Genomic DNA, 20,620 nt, shown 5'->3' with positions numbered 1-20,620 from the left:
TTGAGCTTGGTCCTCTTCGTGGCTGTGCCTGGCCCTCCTCGCATATGGGCTCAGTGCTCCTTTGCATGTGAATCTGTAGGAGTCCATGGTCTCCATGGAGACTGCACTATGACCATGCTCTCTACTGGTATCGACTAGATCTTCGATACCTGTGCTCCTTCCATATGAACCAGTGACCCTCCTGCTTCTTGAGCATCCAGGCCCAGGACAATAACCAAGTGTTGCCACCTGGTAAGTCTCAACTGACCACCTTGAACACTCCATTCAGAGGTTGCACAGCACAGACACTGGTTGTTGGTGAGTGAGTGAAACACCCTCTCCTACAGTATGAGTGTTCATAGTACTGTTGATAATGCTCTTGGACATCATCTGGACCACGATATGCTAATCACCTACAGAGGATGGGAGTTACTGGACTGCAGGTGTGATTCACCACCTACAATAACTGACTGGACTGCAGGTGTCAAGCAACACTGCCTACAGCAAGGGACTGGACTGCAAGTGTTGAAGAACACTGCCTACAGTAAGGGCACTGGACCACAAGTGTTGAAGAACACTGTCAGGGGTCTCGCGCCTGAAACCCAGGTCGGTCTGTCGAGATACTCGGTGACTATCAAACTGTGCGACAGCTATTGTCTCGGTATCGGTGACTATCAAGTTGTGCAGTGACAGCAGGTGGTGTTCGTTGTATATACTATCGTAGGTTTCGGCTGACCTCTGTGGACACTCCGTTCAGGGGTAGCTCGGCACGATCAATATCAATGTTATGATGACACCGAGGTCTGGTGTGAGTGTTGATGATGATGAGGTTGATGGTGTTGGTGATGAGATTGGTGATGTCGATGATAATGAGGTTGATGGTGTTGGTGATAAGGTTGGTGGTGTCAACACGAGTGTCCAGTGTGTTGACTTGATGCTTGAAGTGATCCCTGGACAGCAGTGGACTACTGCCTTCGGTTCTATCTTGATCCGGACCACTAACCTGCTATGGGCGCCTTCGGATGTCAGGTAGTGGTGATACAACACACACACTACAATGAGGAGCAACCTTTGATGGATTGCTGCTATGCTGACTGAAACTAATGTATACTTATGCTGAAGTGATAACTAGTTATATGGTGAGTAGAGTGGATGAGGATCCACTTGACCTATTGATGATGAGGAAGCATGGTTATATACCTCTTCTCAGCATCGCCAGCGATGCTGCTCCTGCTCTCTCTCCAGAGAGTACCTTCTTCATCGAGTACTGCTCAGGGGCCTCTCCTGCTTGGCACCCCTGTGCCTCTTGAGCTGTGTCGACTCCTTCGACACTGCTCCTCCTCCTCATGACCTGGTGTCGACTCCTTCGACACTGCTCCTTCTCCTTTGATCAGTGACAGTTCCTTTGGCTCTTGTCTCTCGAGCCCCTGAGTGGTAACCATCTGCATGCTCCTTGAGCTTGGTCCTCTTTGTGGCTGTGCCTGCTCCTTGAGCTTGGTCCTCTTTGTGGCTGTGCCTGCTCCTTGAGCTTGGTCCTCTTCGTGGCTGTGCCTGCTCCTTGAGCTTGGTCCTCTTCGTGGCTGTGCCTGCTCCTTGAGCTTGGTCCTCCTCGTGGCTGTGCTTGGCCCTTCTTTGCATGTGAGTCCGTAGGAGTCCATGGTCTCCATGGAGACTGCACTACAACCATGCTCTCTACTGATCTCGACTAGATCTTCGATACCTGTGCTCCTTCCATATGAACCCGTGACCCTCCTGCTTCTTGAGCATCCAGGCCCATGACAAACACCACCTACAGTTGTCGACTAATGGTGATAAAACACACACATTGAAAGTCATTGCAAGAGCACTGCTATTGCAATGGTACATAACTGAGTAAGTAAGTGAAGTAGATAGAGTAAAGAGTGGATGGGGCTCCACTTGTATGCTATGGTAGAGTGAGAGTATTTATGCATTCAGTTGGTGTTGCCCACAACACCTATCCTGCTCCTCCTGAGGGGCCTTTGTCCCCTGTTCAACACTGTCTTGTCCTGCTGGCATCAATCCCATTGATACTGCACCCCTACTGTTTGCATGGCATAAGGGTTATGCAACACTGCCCTCTTGCCTTCATGCTCTCCTTCTGCCTGATGATGTGTGATGACCCCTTTTGGCACAGCTCCTTCTTGACCTTGTCTTGTGAATCCCTTTAGCCACTTGTTGAACCTCGTAACCAAACCCCTTGGTCATGTGATCACCCCTGTGCTTGGGCCTGTGTGACTTTACACATGCACCCCTTGAGTGGTAACTGTCCGAGTGATACTGAGCTCAGTCCCCTGCTTCCTCCTATGGTTATCTCTGAGTGCCTCTCCTTCTGATGCCAGTACCTTCCTTTCTGAGTCTCCTAGTACTTGCTCATATTGGCCAACTTGTTGAGGTATGCTGATCTGACTGATTCCAACTGATCCCTGTGAGATTAATCTGGAACCCAGGGTTTGATTGATCTTGTAATTCATATGTGCTGCCAGCCTGATTAATCTCATTGATCCCTGATGGTTCAGTGCTGATCAATCTGGTGCACCCTTCCTATATTGATCCATTGCACACCCTTCATATACTGCTCTGTTGCATGACATTCCCATGGCTGCCATTGACCAATTTGGCGCACTCTCTTGCGCTATCCTTCTGACCCTGTGACAGAAGGCATGCTCCAAGATTTGGTCTTCATTCCAGTTGGCGTGAGCTTCCCTGATCATCTGCATGGTGCATTTGAGCAGGGCTACACTATCTACCCTGGGTGGCATGTGTCATGGGCCTGGATGCTCAAGAAGCAGGAGGGTCATGGGTTCATATGGAAGGAGCACAGGTATCGAAGACCTAGTCGACACCAGTAGAGAGCATGGTCGTAGTGCAGTCTCCATGGAGACCATGGACTCCTATGGACTCACATGCAAAGGAGGGCCAAGCACAGCCATGAGGAGGACCAAGCTCAAGGAGCAGGCACAGCCACGAGGAGGACCAAGCTCAAGGAGCAGGCACAGCCACGAAGAGGACCAAGCTCAAGGAGCATGCAGATGGTTACCACTCAGGGGCTCGAGAGACAGGAAGTCGACACAGGTCAAGAGGAGGAGGAGCAGTGTCGAAGGAGTCGACACAGGTCATGAGGAGGAGGAGCAGTGTCGAAGGAGTCGACACAGGTCATGAGGAGGAGGAGCAGTGTCGAAGGAGTCGACACCACTCAAGAGGAACAGGGGTGCCAAGCAGGAGAGGCCCCTGAGCAGTACTCGATGAAGAAAGTACTCTCTGGAGAGAGAGAGCAGGAGCAGCATCGCTGGCGATGCTGTGAAGAGGTATATAACCATGCTTTCTCATCATCATAGGTCGAGTGGATCCCCATCCACTCTACTCACCATAACTAGTTATCACTTCAGCATAAGTATACATTAGTTTCAGTCAGCATAGCAGCAATCTATCAAGGTTGCTCCTCATCGTAGTGTGTGTGTTGTATCACCACTACCTGACGTCCGAAGGCGCCCATAGCAGGTTAGCGGTCCGGATATCGATAGAACCGAAGGCAGTAGTCCACTGCGGTCCGGGGATCACTTCAAGCATCAAGTCAACACACTGGACACTCGTGTTGACGCCACCAACCTTATCACCAACACCATCAACCTCATTATCATCGACATCACCAATCTCATCACCAACACCATCAACCTCATCATCATCAACACTCACACCAGACCTTGGTGTCATCATAATATTGATATTGATCGTGCCGAGCTACCCCTGAACGGAGTGTCCACAGAGGTCAGCCGAAACCTACGATAGTATATACAACAAACGCCACCTGCTGTCACTGCACAACTTGATAGTCACCGAGTATCTCGAGACAATAGCTGTCGCACAGTTTGATAGTCACCGAGTATCTCGACAGACCGACCTGGGTTTCAGGCGCGAGACCCCTGACATTAGAGTGGATCGTTCAAGCAGCTCCTCACGATCACCATGACGGACCCAGACCTCAACAATAAGCTCGATAGACTACTCACTCTATTGGAAGCACAGCTAGAGCTTACCAGACAGGGTCATCGAGAGGAACGATTACAACGAGCTCAACTGAGCAGGGAGGAGACAATGGACCTCTCTCACTCAGAAGACCAAGCAGGAGGAGGAGATGAGTCTATGATAGGAGACCCACATACTCCTACTCCAGCTCCACGACCAAGACGATCAGTCTCATTCAACCTGGATGAGCAGGAGGACATCAACTACGAGAAGTATGCTTCACCTACTGGGCCAAGATATGTCAAGACTAAGCTGGACCCCTACAGCAGGACTAGGACGGATCCTTACCCCCTGGACCACGAGGAGGATACCAGCATCATGGCAGAGCTTAACCGGTCAAAGCCCATTGCCACCCCCTTTCCAAAGTTCAATCCCCGAGACATGGAGATCTTCATTCTAGAAGCCGAAGCATGGTTTAAGTTCAACCAGGTGTATGAGCAGTCTAGGATGATCAATCACATGGGTGCTCAACTGGAAGGGACAGCAAGAGAGTGGTGGACCTCCAAGCTCCGTATTGATAGAGCTAGAGAAGGAAGGTTGTTCAATGATTGGCACTACTTCACAGAGCGACTGTCAGAGCAGTTCAACCCACGCAATGCTAGGATGGAGGCATACAACAAGCTGTTGGCTCTCAGACTCACAAGTGATGCTCCTGGTGCCGCCACACGTCATGTAGAGCGGTTCAGAGACTTGGAAGGACAGGTCAACCTAGATGACAATGAGCTAGTGATTGATCTCTTCAGAGGTAGTCTCACTCGTAGCATACAGGAGAAGTTCGAGAGGAATCCACCTGGGAAGAGATGGGAGTGGTATCGAGAGGTCGAGGAGATCGATCGACAGAGGATGCTACTACAGCAGTCCTCGGCTAGACACTCACTTCCAAATGCCACGTCACCTCCACTAAGAACTGGGTCTCGGCCAAATCAAAGTTCAATCCCCAACCGACAACCCACTCAACCTTATCCAGCTCGATCACCATCACAAGCAACTACACAAGCAACTATACAAAACCTAAACCGACCCCTTCCTCATCATTCCACCCAACCCTCGAAGCAAGGAAGCCCTGCTCCATCAGGTATCAACACCTGTCATGTATGCAAGGGTATCGGCCATTGGGCCAGAGACTGCCCCAGCAGGAGGGTAAACCCTCTTAGCTCTCGACCCATGGGACCAAAGGTTATGGTCACCACAGCAGACCCCTTCGAGGAGGCCACCGACTCAGGAGATGGCCACACAGGCAGCACTGAGACGGGTGACCCCGAGGCCATGGACCTCAGCTCATACCAGCAACCCATGGACCCCGATCACGAGGAGGAGCACGATGATGATGACGACGAGGGAAACGTCAGTGGGGTGATGCACTGATGGCATGCATTGCTCTACAAACCTCCTCGCCATCACTCTGTATATATCAAGATTGTCAAGTATGTTTCTCTACCAGTGGAGGCAAAGCAGTACTGGAGCTCTCTGGAATGGTTCAAGACCATCCTGCTCGGATACTAGCTGATACCGGTGCTGGTTTGTCCATAGTCTCAGATTCTTTCATTAGTAAGTACCAAATACCCACAAAACCCATAAAAACAAGATCGATCCATGGTGTCACCGGGCACCAACTCTCCATCAATAGTTCTGCGAGCATGCAGGTATCTATTGGTACACACAATCTGGGTGTGGTCGAAGCTTCAGTGGCCGACACTGCAGACTATGACCTCATCCTGGGGTTCACTGAGCTACGGAGGCTCAAACCCACCATACAATGGGATACGGGCCAGCTGGAGTTCAAGACTCAGGAGCAGGACCGACCCCCTAGGAGACCCCCTGAAGCAGCAAGAGCAGGGGACCTAACCATGAGGAGACCAACCCTTCATGGTAACGAGTTCGTCTCAGCAGAGCGCATACTACGAGCAGCTCTGGAAGATGGACCCATAGGGTTCATGCTGTTAGAGGAGCCACCATCATCACTCCCAGCCTTTGGTTTTGTACCTACAGGCGCAGACAAAGGAGTCGAGATGGAGGTGGAGGTAGATAAGGTGGTGACGGCTGCAGACATACCAAAGCCATACCAACACCTGCGAGATGTGTTTGATGAGGTGGAAGCAGACAAGCTGCCCCATCATACCGAGCATGATCTCCACCTCGAGTTGATAGAAGGAGGTAAGCCACCTCAAGGGCCCCTATACCTTAAGGGACCCAAGGAGATGTCCGAGTTAAGGAGATACTTGGATGAGAACCTCGAGAAGGGGTTCATAAGACCATCGAAGAGCCCGGCACGATCACCAGTGCTCTTCGTACCAAAGAAGGATGGAGGTCTCAGACTCTGTGTGGACTACAGAGGTCTCAACGAGATCACTGTCAAGAACAGGGCACCATTGCCCCTCATCGAGGAGCAGCTGTTCTTACTCAGGAAGGCAAGGATCTATACCAAGCTAGACCTTAGAGCAGCATACAACCTCATCCGGATTGCTAAAGGAGATGAATGGAAGACAGCTTTTGGCACTCAGTTGGGACTCTATGAGTACCTAGTGATGCCCTTTGGCCTAGCCAATGCTCCGGCTCACTTCCAGTCATTCATCAACAACATCTTCCGAGACATCATTGGAGTATATGTAGTGGTATACTTAGATGACTTCCTGATCTTCAGTGACACTGAAGAGGTACATGTGAAGCATGTCACCGAGGTCCTCACTCGCTTAAGGAGCAACAGGCTCTTTGCTAAGCTGTCGAAGTGTGAGTTCCACACCAAGACAGTCGAGTTCCTGGGGTACATCATCAAGCCAACGGGCATAGAGATGGACCCAGAAAAGGTGCGCACTGTCAAGGAGTGGCCAATGCCAGAGTCAATCCATGACATCCAGAGGTTCCTGGGTTTTGCCAACTTCTATCGAAGGTTCATAGCCCACTTTGCTCGCATAGCCAAGCCCTTGACAGCACTGGTAAAGCCTATAGAACGGTTCAAGAAGCTCGAGCTACCAGAGGAGGCCCAACAGGCCTTCCACAAGCTCATCCAGGCCTTCACATCAGCAGGAGTGCTTCAGCACTTCGACTACCACCTTCCAACAAGGTTGGAGACTGATGCAAGTGACTTTGCTATAGCAGGAGTGCTCAAGCAGGAGCATGAAGGACGATGGCATCCAGTGGCCTTCTACTCTAGGAAGATGTCTTCTGCCGAGAAGAACTATGAGATCCATGATAAGGAGCTCCTAGCTGTGGTCGCCTGCCTCACTCAGTGGCGACACATGCTAGCTGGACTACCGAACCAACTGGTCATCCTCACTGACCATGAAGCCCTCAAGTACTTCAAGTCACAGAGACGCATCACAGGACGACAAGCTCGATGGGCAATACTACTAGCAGACTTCGACTTCATATTGCAGTATCGACCAGGAGACAAAGGTGGTGAGCCCGATGCTCTCACCAGAAGGACAGACATGCAACCAGCCGGTGAAGAGCAGGATCACAATGTAAGGCAACTACTGCCTCCTCGAGTGTTCAAGGAGACAGCAGACCATGATTCGCTCCTAGTGGCCCCCATGATCTCGATGGAGTCCATAGCATCAAAAGGTCTCAAAGACCTGGTCAAGATCTTCCAGCCTTTAGACCAAGAGCTACAGGAGATACATAGGAAGAAGCCTTTCGAACTCAAGGATGACCTATGGTACAGTGGAGGAAGATTGGTTATCCCCAAGGTGATCATGCCAGGGAGGACCAACAACCGACACTCAAGGAGTGCCAAAGAGGTAGATGGGCAGTCTCTCTCTGTAGAGCATCTGCGATTCATGGTGATGACCCAATGTCATGATGGTATCACTGCTGGACACGTAGGAAGAGATGCTACCATCAAGGCAGCTCAACGACATTACTGGTGGCCAAACATGACAGCTTGGATTGCAGACTATGTAGCAAGTTGTCCTGTATGTGCTAGGTACAAAGCTCCTCGTCATCGTCCATATGGTTTGCTACAGCCACTAGCAACCCCAGACAGGCCCTGGGGCTCCATATCCCTCGACTTCATTGAAGGACTACCACCATCAAAGAAGTATGACTCCAAGACCTATGACTCTATCCTAGTCATCGTCGACAGGTTAACCAAGTTTGCCATACTAGCTCCAACCCATAAGACAGTCACAGCCAAACAGACTGCAGTATTGCTATATGGACACATGGTTAGACTCTTCGGATATCCAGATCACATGGTCTCGGACCGAGGCAGGCAGTTCATATCAGGAGCATGGAAGGCATTTGCAGAGCAAATGGGTGTGAAGCACTCACTTAGCACGGCCTACCATCCTCAAACTGATGGTCAGACAGAGAGAGTCAATCAGGTCATAGAGCAATATCTCAGGATGTACTGCAACTATGAGCAGAATGACTGGGCCAACCTGCTGGACACTGCGGCCTTTGTATACAACAACACGGTCCACAACAGCATTGGTGTCTCACCATTCTTTGCATGCTATGGATGGAACCCCAAAGCTCATCCTGACATCCCTCAACGACTAGGAGTCAATGATCCAGGTCGCTTCAAGTACCTCATGGATGGAAAGGAGCGTTGCAAGTACCTCCAGGAGCAGATCAGAGAGGCACAACGTAGATCAGTAGACCAGTATAACAGGAAGCACAAGGACATTGAGTTTAAGGTGGGTGATATGGTCTATATCAACCGCCGAAACTGGAAGACACGGAGACCCACACCCAAGTTGGATACCCGGTTTGCAGGACCCTACCCAGTTCAGGAACGAGTAGGACGCCGAGCTTACCGAATCACATTGCCAGCAAACCTTAGGGTGCATGATGTGTTCCATGTCTCCATGCTCGAGCCAGCAAGAACAAGTTCTCTTCCTCAACGTGCTGAACAGCCCACCATGCCACCACTTCCAGATGAGGACCTCGACTTCGAAGTCGAAGCACTCATCGACAAGCGTTCACACAATGGGACTACGGAGTACAAGGTGTTGTGGAGAGGGTACTCAGAGGAAGCTGCTTCATGGGAACCAGTAGAGAACCTCAACTGTCCCGACCTCATCCAGGAGTATGAGGTGTCGGAGGGGGGACGAGTGAGTAGACAAAGTAGAGAAAGGAGGAGAGAACAGGAGGAGTAGAGAGAGGAAGAGGAAGGAGGATGACGTTGAGAGAAGGAGGAAGGATGATGTTGGCGATGTTGTCAAGGAGGAGGAGTCAGCATGAACCAGACCAGAGCATGCCTCGACGGAGCTCGGCTCTTAAGAGGGGGGTAGTGTCATGGGCCTGGATGCTCAAGAAGCAGGAGGGTCATGGGTTCATATGGAAGGAGCACAGGTATCAAAGACCTAGTCGACACCAGTAGAGAGCATGGTCGTAGTGCAGTCTCCATGGAGACCATGGACTCCTATGAACTCACATGCAAAGGAGGGCCAAGCACAGCCACGAGGAGGACCAAGCTCAAGGAGCAGGCACAGCCACGAGGAGGACCAAGCTCAAGGAGCAGGCACAGCCACGAAGAGGACCAAGCTCAAGGAGCATGCAGATGGTTACCACTCAGGGGCTCGAGAGACAGGAAGTCGACACAGGTCAAGAGGAGGAGGAGCAGTGTCGAAGGAGTCGACACAGGTCATGAGGAGGAGGAGCAGTGTCGAAGGAGTCGACACAGGTCATGAGGAGGAGGAGCAGTGTCGAAGGAGTCGACACCACTCAAGAGGAACAGGGGTGCCAAGCAGGAGAGGCCCCTGAGCAGTACTCGATGAAGAAAGTACTCTCTGGAGAGAGAGAGCAGGAGCAGCATCGCTGGCGATGCTGTGAAGAGGTATATAACCATGCTTTCTCATCATCATAGGTCGAGTGGATCCCCATCCACTCTACTCACCATAACTAGTTATCACTTCAGCATAAGTATACATTAGTTTCAGTCAGCATAGCAGCAATCTATCAAGGTTGCTCCTCATCGTAGTGTGTGTGTTGTATCACCACTACCTGACGTCCGAAGGCGCCCATAGCAGGTTAGCGGTCCGGATATCGATAGAACCGAAGGCAGTAGTCCACTGCGGTCCGGGGATCACTTCAAGCATCAAGTCAACACACTGGACACTCGTGTTGACGCCACCAACCTTATCACCAACACCATCAACCTCATTATCATCGACATCACCAATCTCATCACCAACACCATCAACCTCATCATCATCAACACTCACACCAGACCTTGGTGTCATCATAATATTGATATTGATCGTGCCGAGCTACCCCTGAATGGAGTGTCCACAGAGGTCAGCCGAAACCTACGATAGTATATACAACAAACGCCACCTGCTGTCACTGCACAACTTGATAGTCACCGAGTATCTCGAGACAATAGCTGTCGCACAGTTTGATAGTCACCGAGTATCTCGACAGACCGACCTGGGTTTCAGGCGCGAGACCCCTGACAGCATGCTGGCTGCAAAGTGCTGGAAGCTGCTGAGCTTCAGACTCTTAATCAGTTGCAATGTTGGAGTTTTTGCTTGCTATGCTGTGGTCTAAGTACAAGCTTGAGTTCAGAGATCCCCAAGTCTTTCGCTGCTTGTGTGTGAGCAGGACTGCTGCAAAAAAAAATTCATTGGCCGGAATTCCTATGTTGTTACATCTCCCTCAACTGTTACGTCTCCCTCAACTCTTTCTGCGCTGGACCTTCTGCGCAAACCCTGTGACAACACCCTGCAGGAGAGACACTCGACTCATCTAAGGCAGCTCAGTGTCCTCAAAGATGGTGTCAAAGGTATATATAATCATGTTTATAGTCTCAGCTCCTTTTGAATATGATAAGCATTGTAGTTACTACACACCTGTGCGAAGGGAGCCTGATTGTGGCTCCAACCAAGTGGTGTCTATTTTTTTTTAACTGAAAGCAACCATGTCTTGCAGCCGGGAGATGTGGGCCTGACTTGCAACGGGCTGCTATTTGAATTCGATTGCCGGTTTGACTGAGAATAGGCTAAACTACGCCAAGAGCCGTTTTGGCACTTCCAGATAAATTATAGTGGCAATTAGGAACTAGCAAACCAGCAGTCAAGGAAATAGTCGCGCGCGCGTGACATGCCCAGGCTGTATACACCTCCTTTTAAGGTCCCCTCTCGCCTTTTTGAAGTGAAAAAGGCAAGGTCTGGCCCTCTATTCGAATTGTGGACAGGCAGCAGAGAGCTCTCTCTTTCTCTCTCGTCTGAGACTGGCCATTGGCGATGAAATTCAGGTGAATTTCCTGCTGCCGCACAAGACCCTGTCATCTCTCTCTCAATTAGAGCTGCGAATACAAATGCAGCCGCAGTCAGACTCAAAGAAGTCGTCCGCTGAGGTGGGATTGTCTTCTGTTTCTGCTCGTCTGCTTGTCCGCTCATCGGCCTTGGGTCTCGACTCTGTCTTGAGCTGTTGTCACTCCGATACTCGTCTTTTGACAGCAACGAACCTCTGATCGTCCCATCAATCCTCGTGGCTTCAGAGGGTTACGTTTCCCTTGACCACCTCATTCACTCATTCATCTCAAACTTTGCATCCACCTCAAGACTCCTCTCGCCCTCCTGTAACCTTGACAACAACCTTCTTGAACTGTCCATTCCAACAATTGCCTCTTTCGCCTCTCGCCTCTCGCCTCTCGCCTCTCGCATTCCCATCCTTCCCTACTCGCATCGGCATTCTCTCAGGGACCTATCTGGATAAGCCTACCTTTTACATACCCACTTGCCAACCAGTCATCTTTGTCCACCAGCATCGTCTCTAGCCTTCTTTTCCCATAGTGCTGGTCACCTTTGAAGGCTCTCCCTCTCTCAGTCAGGCTTTCGATTGGCTGGGGATCACCTTGGCCTTCTCGACGTGAGCTTGCCTACTCAGCACAGCTCTCCGCTCCGTCAACTCTTTCCCTCGCATTCCTCCCGTACACGACAGGCCTAAATTGCCTGGTTTGCTTCCTCGGATGTCATCAAGCTCCTCATAGCTTCTTCAGTGATCCTTTCTGTATCTCGGTGTTTTAGCTGACCGAACGATACGAAATTCGACCTACTTGTTGGCCGCCAAGTCTCTTCATCCTCCCGTCTCTCTCTTTCTTTCGACCCTTGCGACCCTTTCGACCCTTTCGACCCTTGCGACCCTTGCGACCGTTCTACTTGAACTTCGCTCTGTTGCCAAGATGCGGATCCAGCTCTTCTCTCGCGCCGAGAATCGGGCCAACATGCCTGAACTCGCCCCCGAGCCTCCTGCTCCAGCTCCATCGGTGGTTCCGATCTCTGAAGTTGGCCCTTCGAGTGGCGATATTTCTTCAACCTCGGCAGCTCCGACGATTGGTGATTACATGGACCTTGCACCCATGACTATCGACGTAGAAGAGACCAATCGCAAGTCCGCTTCCGTCTCACCCGGTGCAGCACAGCTCAAGCGTCTCGCTGCTGATTCAGATTCGGCTTCCAACACCGATGGCACCAACTCGTTGCCCTCGACTGAGCCTTCCACCACGCCCGACGAAGCTAGCAGCAGCGGCTCCGGTCGTCGTCTGGGCGGCAACAAGCGTGCTCGCCTTGCTTCCTCACCCGAACCTTCTCCCCAAATGCGCTCCCGACCCAACCCGCATTCCAAGCATACCCAGGTGCCCCATCCGCTCGGCATCAAGCCACTTGGCAATGCGTTTCTCTCGGACCGCAACGATCGCCCTTCTTCCCTCGGCCTCTTTGCGAGATTCGAAGATGACTTTCTGCTCAGCTTTCTCTCCACCTTTGCCGACGATCCTGCCACCTTAATCAAGCTAGAGGCTGTCAGTCACGGCTTCTACTCTTTCATCAATGCCACCAACTCGATCTGGCGTGAAGCTTTCTTGCTCAGCTTCGGTGGCAAAATGAAGCGATGGTGTGGAAGCTGGAAGCGGACCTTCATCTGGCACTACAAGATGGACAAAGCTGTCTTTGAGAACAAGACTAGCGACTCGATGGATGGTGCCAACTTTGCATTTCTCGAACCACCAGCACCCAGGATACAGTCGCCTTATTTTTTCTCGGACACGCTTTACCACCCATTCCGTCTGGCCATGGCGCCTCTCGAGCACCTCGTTGCACCAGCCTGTCGTGTCTACAATGCCATTACCAAGATCGACCTCGCTGATCCAGGCTCAATAGCGCTCTTCAAGCAGAAGTTTGCTTACGCCAACAAGCCTGCTATCGTTCAGAATGCTATGCCTGCTAAGGACTGGCCCAGTCGTGATTGGTCGCTCGACAAGCTTGCTCAGCGCTGGTCTACCCGCTTCTTCCAATGCGAGGCTGTGCGATCGCGCTTGCCATCTTACTTCAGCTACTCGCGTAGCATGCAGCACCTCCAAGAGCAGACCTGGCAACGCATGCTCGAACAAGAGATCGACAATTCACCCGAGGATCAGCGACGAGCTTCCTCAGCCACTTCAGAGAGTGGTACACCCTCCAACGAAAGCGGTCCACGAGACAAGTCAGCACCTGTACTCGTCGACACACCTTACACCATCTCCCGTGTCGGTCCTCACACTTTTTCTGCGATTACAGACGACGGCGATTCGACTTTCGACCCCTACGCCGTCCCCGACGAATCGCCGTTCTATCTCTTCGACGCCAGCTTTGCGGACGACCCGCACGCTTCGCTCGAATGGCGAGTCCCCAAATTCTTCCAACAGGTCTCCACCACTCCAGCGGACGCTTCGTCGCAGTACGACATCTCAGCTGTCCGTTCCGATCTCTTCTCTCTTCTTGGACTGTTGCGCCCCGATCATCGCTGGATCATCGCTGGCCCAGCCCGAAGCGGTAGTGGATGGCACAAAGATCCCAACGGCACCTCAGCATGGAACGCGGTCCTCAATGGTAGGAAAGCATGGATGATGCTCCCTCCTCACATCACTCCACCTGGAGTGTACGTTAGTGAAGATGAAGCAGAAGTCACAGCTCCCCTCTCCATCGCAGAATGGTTGTTGGAGTTCGCATCAGAGACACGTCGATTGTATGGGCCGGAAGCACCCCGACCAGAAGACAGATTGCTGGTTGAAGGAGTATGCGAAGAAGGAGAAGTACTCTACGTCCCCAGAGGGTGGTGGCATCTCGTGATCAACCTCGAAGAATCGGTAGCGTTGACACAAAACTTTGTCTCGCCAGCCGAACTTGGGATCGTGTTGGACTTTATGAAGAACAAATCGGATCAATTGTCGGGATTTAAACGCAATCAAGTCGATTCTTCGGACTCTGCTGCTGCTACGGTTTCGCTCGCACCTGGTAGACAAGCTGCATCGTTAGGCAGCAGCGCTGTTGTAGCACAGACAAAACAAGAGGAGGTGGGGGAGGGTGAGGAAGAATGCGATGGAGCTGGGTTCAATGTTTTTGGGCTCTTCTGCGATCGATTGGAAAGGTTCGATAAGGAATTGCTCGAGCAAAGTCTAAAGCAGGTAGAAGAAATCGAGGAGACGAGACGCAATGCTTGTGCATTGTTGAGGAGGAACCAGGTGGTACAGCCAAAAAAGAAGGCGAATGCCGGGCCTAGTTGGTGGGATAAGTTGAGGTCTCAGCCCCCAACTTCCATCGCTGTGGAGGGAGTAGATGCAGCACCAGCAGCGCAAGAAGCCGCAGGATTCTCTTTCGGCACTCAACTCGATTCTACCGAGTTTGAGCTCGAGCAAGTTCCTTGGTGATATATTTGCAGCGTAGGTGGCAGGTGCACTCCTCCCGCCTCCATCCTGTTAGCCTCGTCTTGGTTTCTTCCATTTAGGGATTGTATACTAGTTTCATTAGTTCCCCCTATTAGCATATTCCCGTCTCTTCTCAATACACAGACCTTTTTTTCTTTTTCTTTTCTTCTTTCTTTTCCTTCACAGGATCCCACTTCTCACTGCTGAAAGTAAACAATCCAATATGATGATGTAAGCTGACATGAGACGATGCAAGAGGATCGGGCGAAGTAGATCTGATCAGAGATCGGGTACAACCTCCCGCTCGTTGTCAGACTTCATGAAACCAGAAGCTCTGACCCATAGTGCATGATATGGTCTCATCCGACCATACAGCATTCTTCCAGTCACCGACAGTCGAATCCTTCTTGTCTTCAGCAAAGCGACAGCGCACTTTGATATGCTTTTCCTTCAGACAAGGCCGCTTCGATCTTGGTGAGCTCTTTCCGCATTGTAGTTCGAGAGGCAGTGGTGTTGAAGCGTTCCATGAATGTCTGGCATGCTTGGCGCACAGTACGCATGGTCTTGCGGTTGAGTTCACGCTCTAGGAAGCGATGGTGATGGGGACCAAGCATTTTTGCACGGCCCATCTTAGGCTCTGGCAGATGAACCTGCACGTTTTTCCGTCCATACTGACTGTACAAACACCTATACCTAGCTCCTTAGCTATCTGGCGGTGTGAGAGGCCATTTTGGAGCTTCTGGATGATGTCTCTGCGGCGTTGTGTGCTGATCGTTCTCATGATGGTGAAGCGATGGTCATGGCTGTCAGGATCGGCGCTTTGATGTTGCACACCAGCTTTTATGAAGCTGAAGCATTTTTAGAATGTCCCTGAACATCATTACATTGTGTAGAAGCAGCTACAAGATGAAGCGGCGGCTGCGAGAGGCTGCGTAAGTTGTGGTGGATTCATTGTTCAAAAGTAATCAAATGAGCCACAAAAAAAAAAAAAATCGAACCTGTATGATGGAATTAAAAAGCCTTGCTATTGCTCAACGAGCTACGTCATTGCCTAGCTGGGATCCGTGGCTTTCTATCCATATATGGCGAGATACGGTATTTTATTGCAGAATGTTGTGGAAGATGAAGATGTATAGTGACAGCAGATTTATTTGATCACATTACGCGCGCACTGTATCTCTTTCATTCCTTTGCAATCGTGATTTGAATTGCCATTGAACCATTCCACGACCGGAACGGCACACCAAACTGCTAAGACTGGGGCGAAAGGGTCTAGTCCCCGAACAAAAGCTCCAAATTCTCCAGCGTCTCCGATTTAGCTCCTCTTGCTCCCTCTTCCCCGCCACCCTGTTTGAGAGCATGCTTGATCAACATATCTTTCCTCTTCTGAATCAGCAATATCCTATTTTCGATGCTATCCTTGACCAGATACCTAAACACTGACACTTGCTTGGTTTGGCCTAGACGATGGACTCGATCTATAGCTTGATTTTCGATGCTGGAATTCCACCAGAAATCCAACAGCCAGATTTTGCTGGCTGCGGTGAGGTTTAGGCCTACTCCACCGGCTTTGAGGCTGATAAGGAAGAGAAGGGTTTCGGACGAGGAAGAGGGAGATTGGAACTCGACCAAGAGCTTTTCCCTCACCTTTTGGGGTGTACTTCCATCGAGACGGAGCAGTCGGAATCGGTACCGGGAGAGCACGGGTTCGATTAAATCGAGAAAGCTAGTAAACTGCGAAAAGATAACCCCCTTAAACCCTCCCTCTTTCGCCCGGATCTCATTAAGATGGTTGATAAGCGCAGTGACTTTGGTAGATGTCTGCAAATTATTGCGCACATAGATCACCGCTGGCAGCCCCGCACCCACCACTTCTCCCCCATCCTGAGCATTAGAGGAAGCGGGACGAGTGCGAATAGCTTCAATCAAATCCATCTCTCTAACCGGTCCAACTCTACACGTTGGACATGCTAACTCTTGCCCTTTCTCTTTACATCCCCTGAGATAGTCGATCAGGCATTGCTTGCAAGCGGAATGCATGCACCGGGGTAAATAGCAAGGGGATTGTTGTGCATCTTCGAAGCATATTGGGCACTCGGTTTCTCCTGATTCGGTGTTTGGACCTAGTGTCTCGCGAATGAGACGTTCAACTGTTTGCTTGCTGAAGCTCTCCCCAGCATCTTCATTCGTGTTGTCGGAGGTGGTGGAGGATTGGAATTGAGCCACCAACTCGCGCAGGTCTTGTGTTCCTGGAGTCATATCCCCCTCCCCACCATCATCATTCTGAAATTCCACCTCCTCCTCACCAACATCATGCTCACCCTCAGGAATAAGATCTTCCTTGCCAACCTTGCCATTCTCCCCCTTTCCCACCTTCCCCTTCCCCTTGCTAGCTTTGAGAATTAGAGCAGGATGACAAACAGCCTGTCTCAACCGCATCAAAACGCTAAAAATCACCGAAAAATTCCTCGTCACACTTCCATCCGCCTTCATCTCTGCAAAACTCAAATAGGCTCTCCTATACACATTATCATAGATCTTTCTTTCCAACTCTGTAAACTCCAGTTGCCTCACTTGCACCTTTTTGGGAGGGAGCTGCACTATCGGTTGGCCGTCTTTATCCTTCATCCTCTTTTCTCTGCGTAGGAGTACGGATTCGAGGATGACCTGGACTACGTCGAGTGCTTTCGTGGATTTAGCTTGGAACGGTTTGCATACGAAACTGTTGAAGAAGCTGAATTCTCCCCACGGCTCCACTCGTAGAAATTTGAGGAGGGAGAATAAGTCGGTGAGGCGATTGATGATCGGTGTTCCCGTAAGCGCCCATCGTCGACGGGAGGCGAGGTCGGTGCAGGCCCGAGCGTTCATTGTGGAGCGATTTTTAATGTTGTGTGCCTCATCCAGAATCACTCTGAGCCAGTCTATGCAGTAGAGAGGGGCAGTGGTGGACAGATGGCGGTTGGATGAGCCACCGGAGTCGAGGTAGCGTCGATATTCGGTGACGAGAGTGCCGTAGGAGGTGATTACGACATCAACTTTCCCCGATTCGAGTTGAGCTAGGAGGTCTCCCTTTGTATCAGCGTAGTAGAGAACAGGAGTGAGCGAGTTGGGAGCGGAGGCTCGGATAAGTTCGTCCCTCCACTGACCTATGAGTGACATTGGTGCGACTACGAGCGAAGCCTTACCCTTTGCCACGGAGGCTCTGAGAAGCGCTTTTCGCGCGTCGCCAGTTGAGGTGGAAGCAGCAAATGCAGATGCGAGAGAAGTCTGCTTTGCTGCGGGTTTAGGTTTTGTACCCAACCCATCTTCACCGATATCCATAGCATCGTCATCAGCTTCGCTCTCTTCACCAGGGTCAGAAGTGCGATTGGCATGCAACAAACTAGCAACCATAATCGTCTTACCCAACCCCATCTCATCTGCCAAAATCCCACCCCTCGAGCCCTTACTAGCTCTCTGGAAATCCAAACTGAGATCACCGGTGTAAGGATTAAAGTAAAACATACGCGTTGGACTCATGACCAGCTTTTCGTTTGCTTCTGGATTGTCGTAATCCATTGGGAATTCGTATTCTTCCCAAAGCGGATGGAGGGAGAGGTTGCGCTCGCTGGTTGATCCGTTCTGGGTTTGCGTCGAACCGTCCTGTTCTCCGCCGTTGGAGTTGGAGCCAGGGGCTTTCTCCATATTCTTCATCCAGCCCAAAGCTTGCTTTTGATAGGGCCGGAGGGTAAGTAAGAAGGTTTCGGGAGGCTCGACTTCAGGAAGATGGGCATCGTTGGCTTGTGCTTTGCGATAGACTTGGTCGAGTTGGTTGAGATTAAGTTCTGTACCGTCGTTTTCTTCTGTGTCTGCGTCGCCGTCGGTTTGCTGTTTTGCTTTTTGGAGCTGGTCTGCAATGCCATCCTCCTCAACGTTGTCATCGACGTCGATGGCAGCAGAAGCAGCTTGTCCGCCAGCTAGCAGAAGCTCAGCCTTGGTCTCGGTTGCAGCTGGTACATCACTCGCAGCCGCTGCGGGCTTGAATGAAGTCTCGATCTCGCCGCCATACTGACCTAGCATCGCTTCGCTCGAGAAATCGTCTGTTGCTTTGTGTGACTTCAAGATGGAATTGCTGATGCTTGGCTTGAGGTCGCAAACGCGGAACATGCGTAGCAGACTAATCTTACGCTCCCGCAGCGTCTTTTCCATGTCCGACTCTGCCGTCTCCGGTCGCAAGCCATCGTTCTGATCCTCAACCCCACCCTTGCCCGACCAGAAAGTGGAAAAGAAAGCCTCAAACTTGACATACGCTTTCACCTGCAAAATGACATCACACCCCACCGTCAACGAAGCAGGACAATCCACCACGACTCCTTCAAACTCAGCTATCCCCGTATCGATCAACTTCGACATCCAAGTAGCCACCTCTAACGGTAATCGTCCGACTTCGAACCCACGCATATTGCTGAAGCGGACGATAAAGTCTTCTCTCTCCTTCGATTTTGCTTTAGATGCGAAGAAGCTAGAAGAGCGGTTGGAGGATTGGGAGTTGAAGTTGAGGGTGGTTTGCTTGCCTTTTTTGGTGCCGCCGTTGGTGAGTTTTGAGTTGTTGGTGGATTTGGTGGGGGGTTCAAGAGAGGGGGGTTTCCTGCGCGGACGAAAGATTCGAACGCAATCACCCAGTTTCACGTAGGAAGAGCCTTTGGAGAGAGACCATGCGGAGAGGACGAATGTGCCGAGATAGCGTCGGTCGAATGCGTCGTGGCGAAGACGTGGGTCGGGTGTTGGTGAGCGGGGGCGTGGTGGGATCTTGGGTGAATCGGTTGCTTGAGTGGGTGGGGATGGAGATGATCTCTTTAGTCGTTTCACAGTGCCGTTCGACGTCTCGTCGGTGTGAGCGTTTGGCGATCGTTTGCGGGCGGTTGCTTCCAGCGGAGACGAGGACTGGATGGAAGCATCATCTGTCTGCGTCGCTGGTAGGAAGTCTTGGTCGTCGCTTGTAAGCTTGGTCCTTGTTGGCGGTTTAGCAGCGTTGATGGTGGGATGCGTGGAGAAAAAGTCACCTTCATCTTGCTCCTCCTGACCCCAGTCGGCGAAATCTTGATCATCGTCAGCGAGGAAGAGCGGCTTCGCATTGGCCGCAGCTGCTCTCCGAGGTTGTTGCCGCCTTGACGAGCCAGGTTCGGCACTGGTTGATCCTACGATGCTGAAGTCATCTGGCGAGTCTGACCCTTCCCTGTCGTCCTCGGCATCCACTCCATTCTGCCCCTGCTGAGTTTTGCTCTCGTCGGTTGCCTCCTCGGCGGCCCTTCCTTCCGCCATCGGACTGGTCGGATTGTGTGGCTGTGCGTTGGCCCCTTTTACAGGCGAACAAGGCGTAGCAGAAGGAGAAGAAGCGAAAAAGTCTCGAGAAGGTTGCGACTGCGGATCGGTGCTCGATTGCGAAGTCATCCTTGTCGGCGCCTTCCCGATCGACTCAGCCAGCTCTCGTTGGTGGCGACGGTGGATGTAAGGTCAAGTCGGAACATCCGAATCCGACGTCTTATCAAGCGTGTATGCTATTCGGAATGAATCCGAAGTGTGGCTATAGGCGCCGCCACTGGAAACTTAGCCTTTGGTTTGCTTTCCCACACTCAGCAGCAACGCATTCCAAAAAGTGTTCCTCACTTACAAAAGGTTCCAAGACGCGACCGCGTAAATTGCACGCCGACTCATCAACCACAAATCAGATCGACGATGATCGGGCAAGTCAGAGGTGGGAAAGCTGATGCGAAGATGGAGGGCAAATTTGAAAAAGAAAAGTTGGCTGGTGCGAGGAAGAATTTTATTCAATGGCTTCTGGAAACCACCGAGACACACGTTCCAGTTTGTGAGTTCAGCTTAACGGACTTGTGCGAGGCGCCGATGCTCGATTGCGTTGCACTGTTGGACTCGAGCTAGCTGCCACAAGCTTGGACACCTTCAACCCTTCTTGCTCTCTGCACCCCACCT

General features: G+C 51.3%; 4 protein-coding genes across 4 annotated transcripts; 3 read left to right on the top strand and 1 right to left on the bottom strand.

Moving 5' to 3' along the window:
- Window positions 1-3,963: 3,963 nt before the first annotated feature.
- Window positions 3,964-5,388, top strand: UHO2_00724 (uncharacterized protein; the record flags this gene model as incomplete). Its single annotated transcript, XM_041557344.1, has 1 exon — window positions 3,964-5,388. One exon carries the CDS (start codon window positions 3,964-3,966, stop codon window positions 5,386-5,388), a length of 1,425 nt encoding a protein of 474 aa, XP_041413278.1.
- A 272-nt stretch (window positions 5,389-5,660) lies between these two features.
- On the top strand, window positions 5,661-10,283 carry UHO2_00723 (uncharacterized protein; the record flags this gene model as incomplete). Its single annotated transcript, XM_041557343.1, has 2 exons — window positions 5,661-9,077; window positions 9,996-10,283. 2 exons carry the CDS (start codon window positions 5,661-5,663, stop codon window positions 10,281-10,283), a joined length of 3,705 nt encoding a protein of 1,234 aa, XP_041413277.1.
- Window positions 10,284-12,328: 2,045 nt separating this feature from the next.
- Window positions 12,329-14,653, top strand: UHO2_00722 (uncharacterized protein; the record flags this gene model as incomplete). The annotated part of the gene is made up of 1 exon (XM_041557342.1): window positions 12,329-14,653. The coding sequence occupies one exon, from the start codon at window positions 12,329-12,331 to the stop codon at window positions 14,651-14,653; it is 2,325 nt and encodes a 774-aa protein (XP_041413276.1).
- Window positions 14,654-15,922: 1,269 nt separating this feature from the next.
- UHO2_00721 (uncharacterized protein) lies at window positions 15,923-20,080 on the bottom strand (the record flags this gene model as incomplete). Its single annotated transcript, XM_041557341.1, has 1 exon — window positions 15,923-20,080. One exon carries the CDS (start codon window positions 20,078-20,080, stop codon window positions 15,923-15,925), a length of 4,158 nt encoding a protein of 1,385 aa, XP_041413275.1.
- Window positions 20,081-20,620: the final 540 nt, after the last annotated feature.

The sequence above is a fragment of the Ustilago hordei genome (genome assembly GCF_900519145.1).
Source record: "Ustilago hordei strain Uho2 genome assembly, contig: UHO2_contig_01, whole genome shotgun sequence".
NCBI classification, from domain to species: domain Eukaryota; kingdom Fungi; phylum Basidiomycota; class Ustilaginomycetes; order Ustilaginales; family Ustilaginaceae; genus Ustilago; species Ustilago hordei.
The sequence above is the reverse complement of the archived record's forward strand: the minus strand, read 5'-3'. Positions and strand labels throughout refer to the sequence as shown.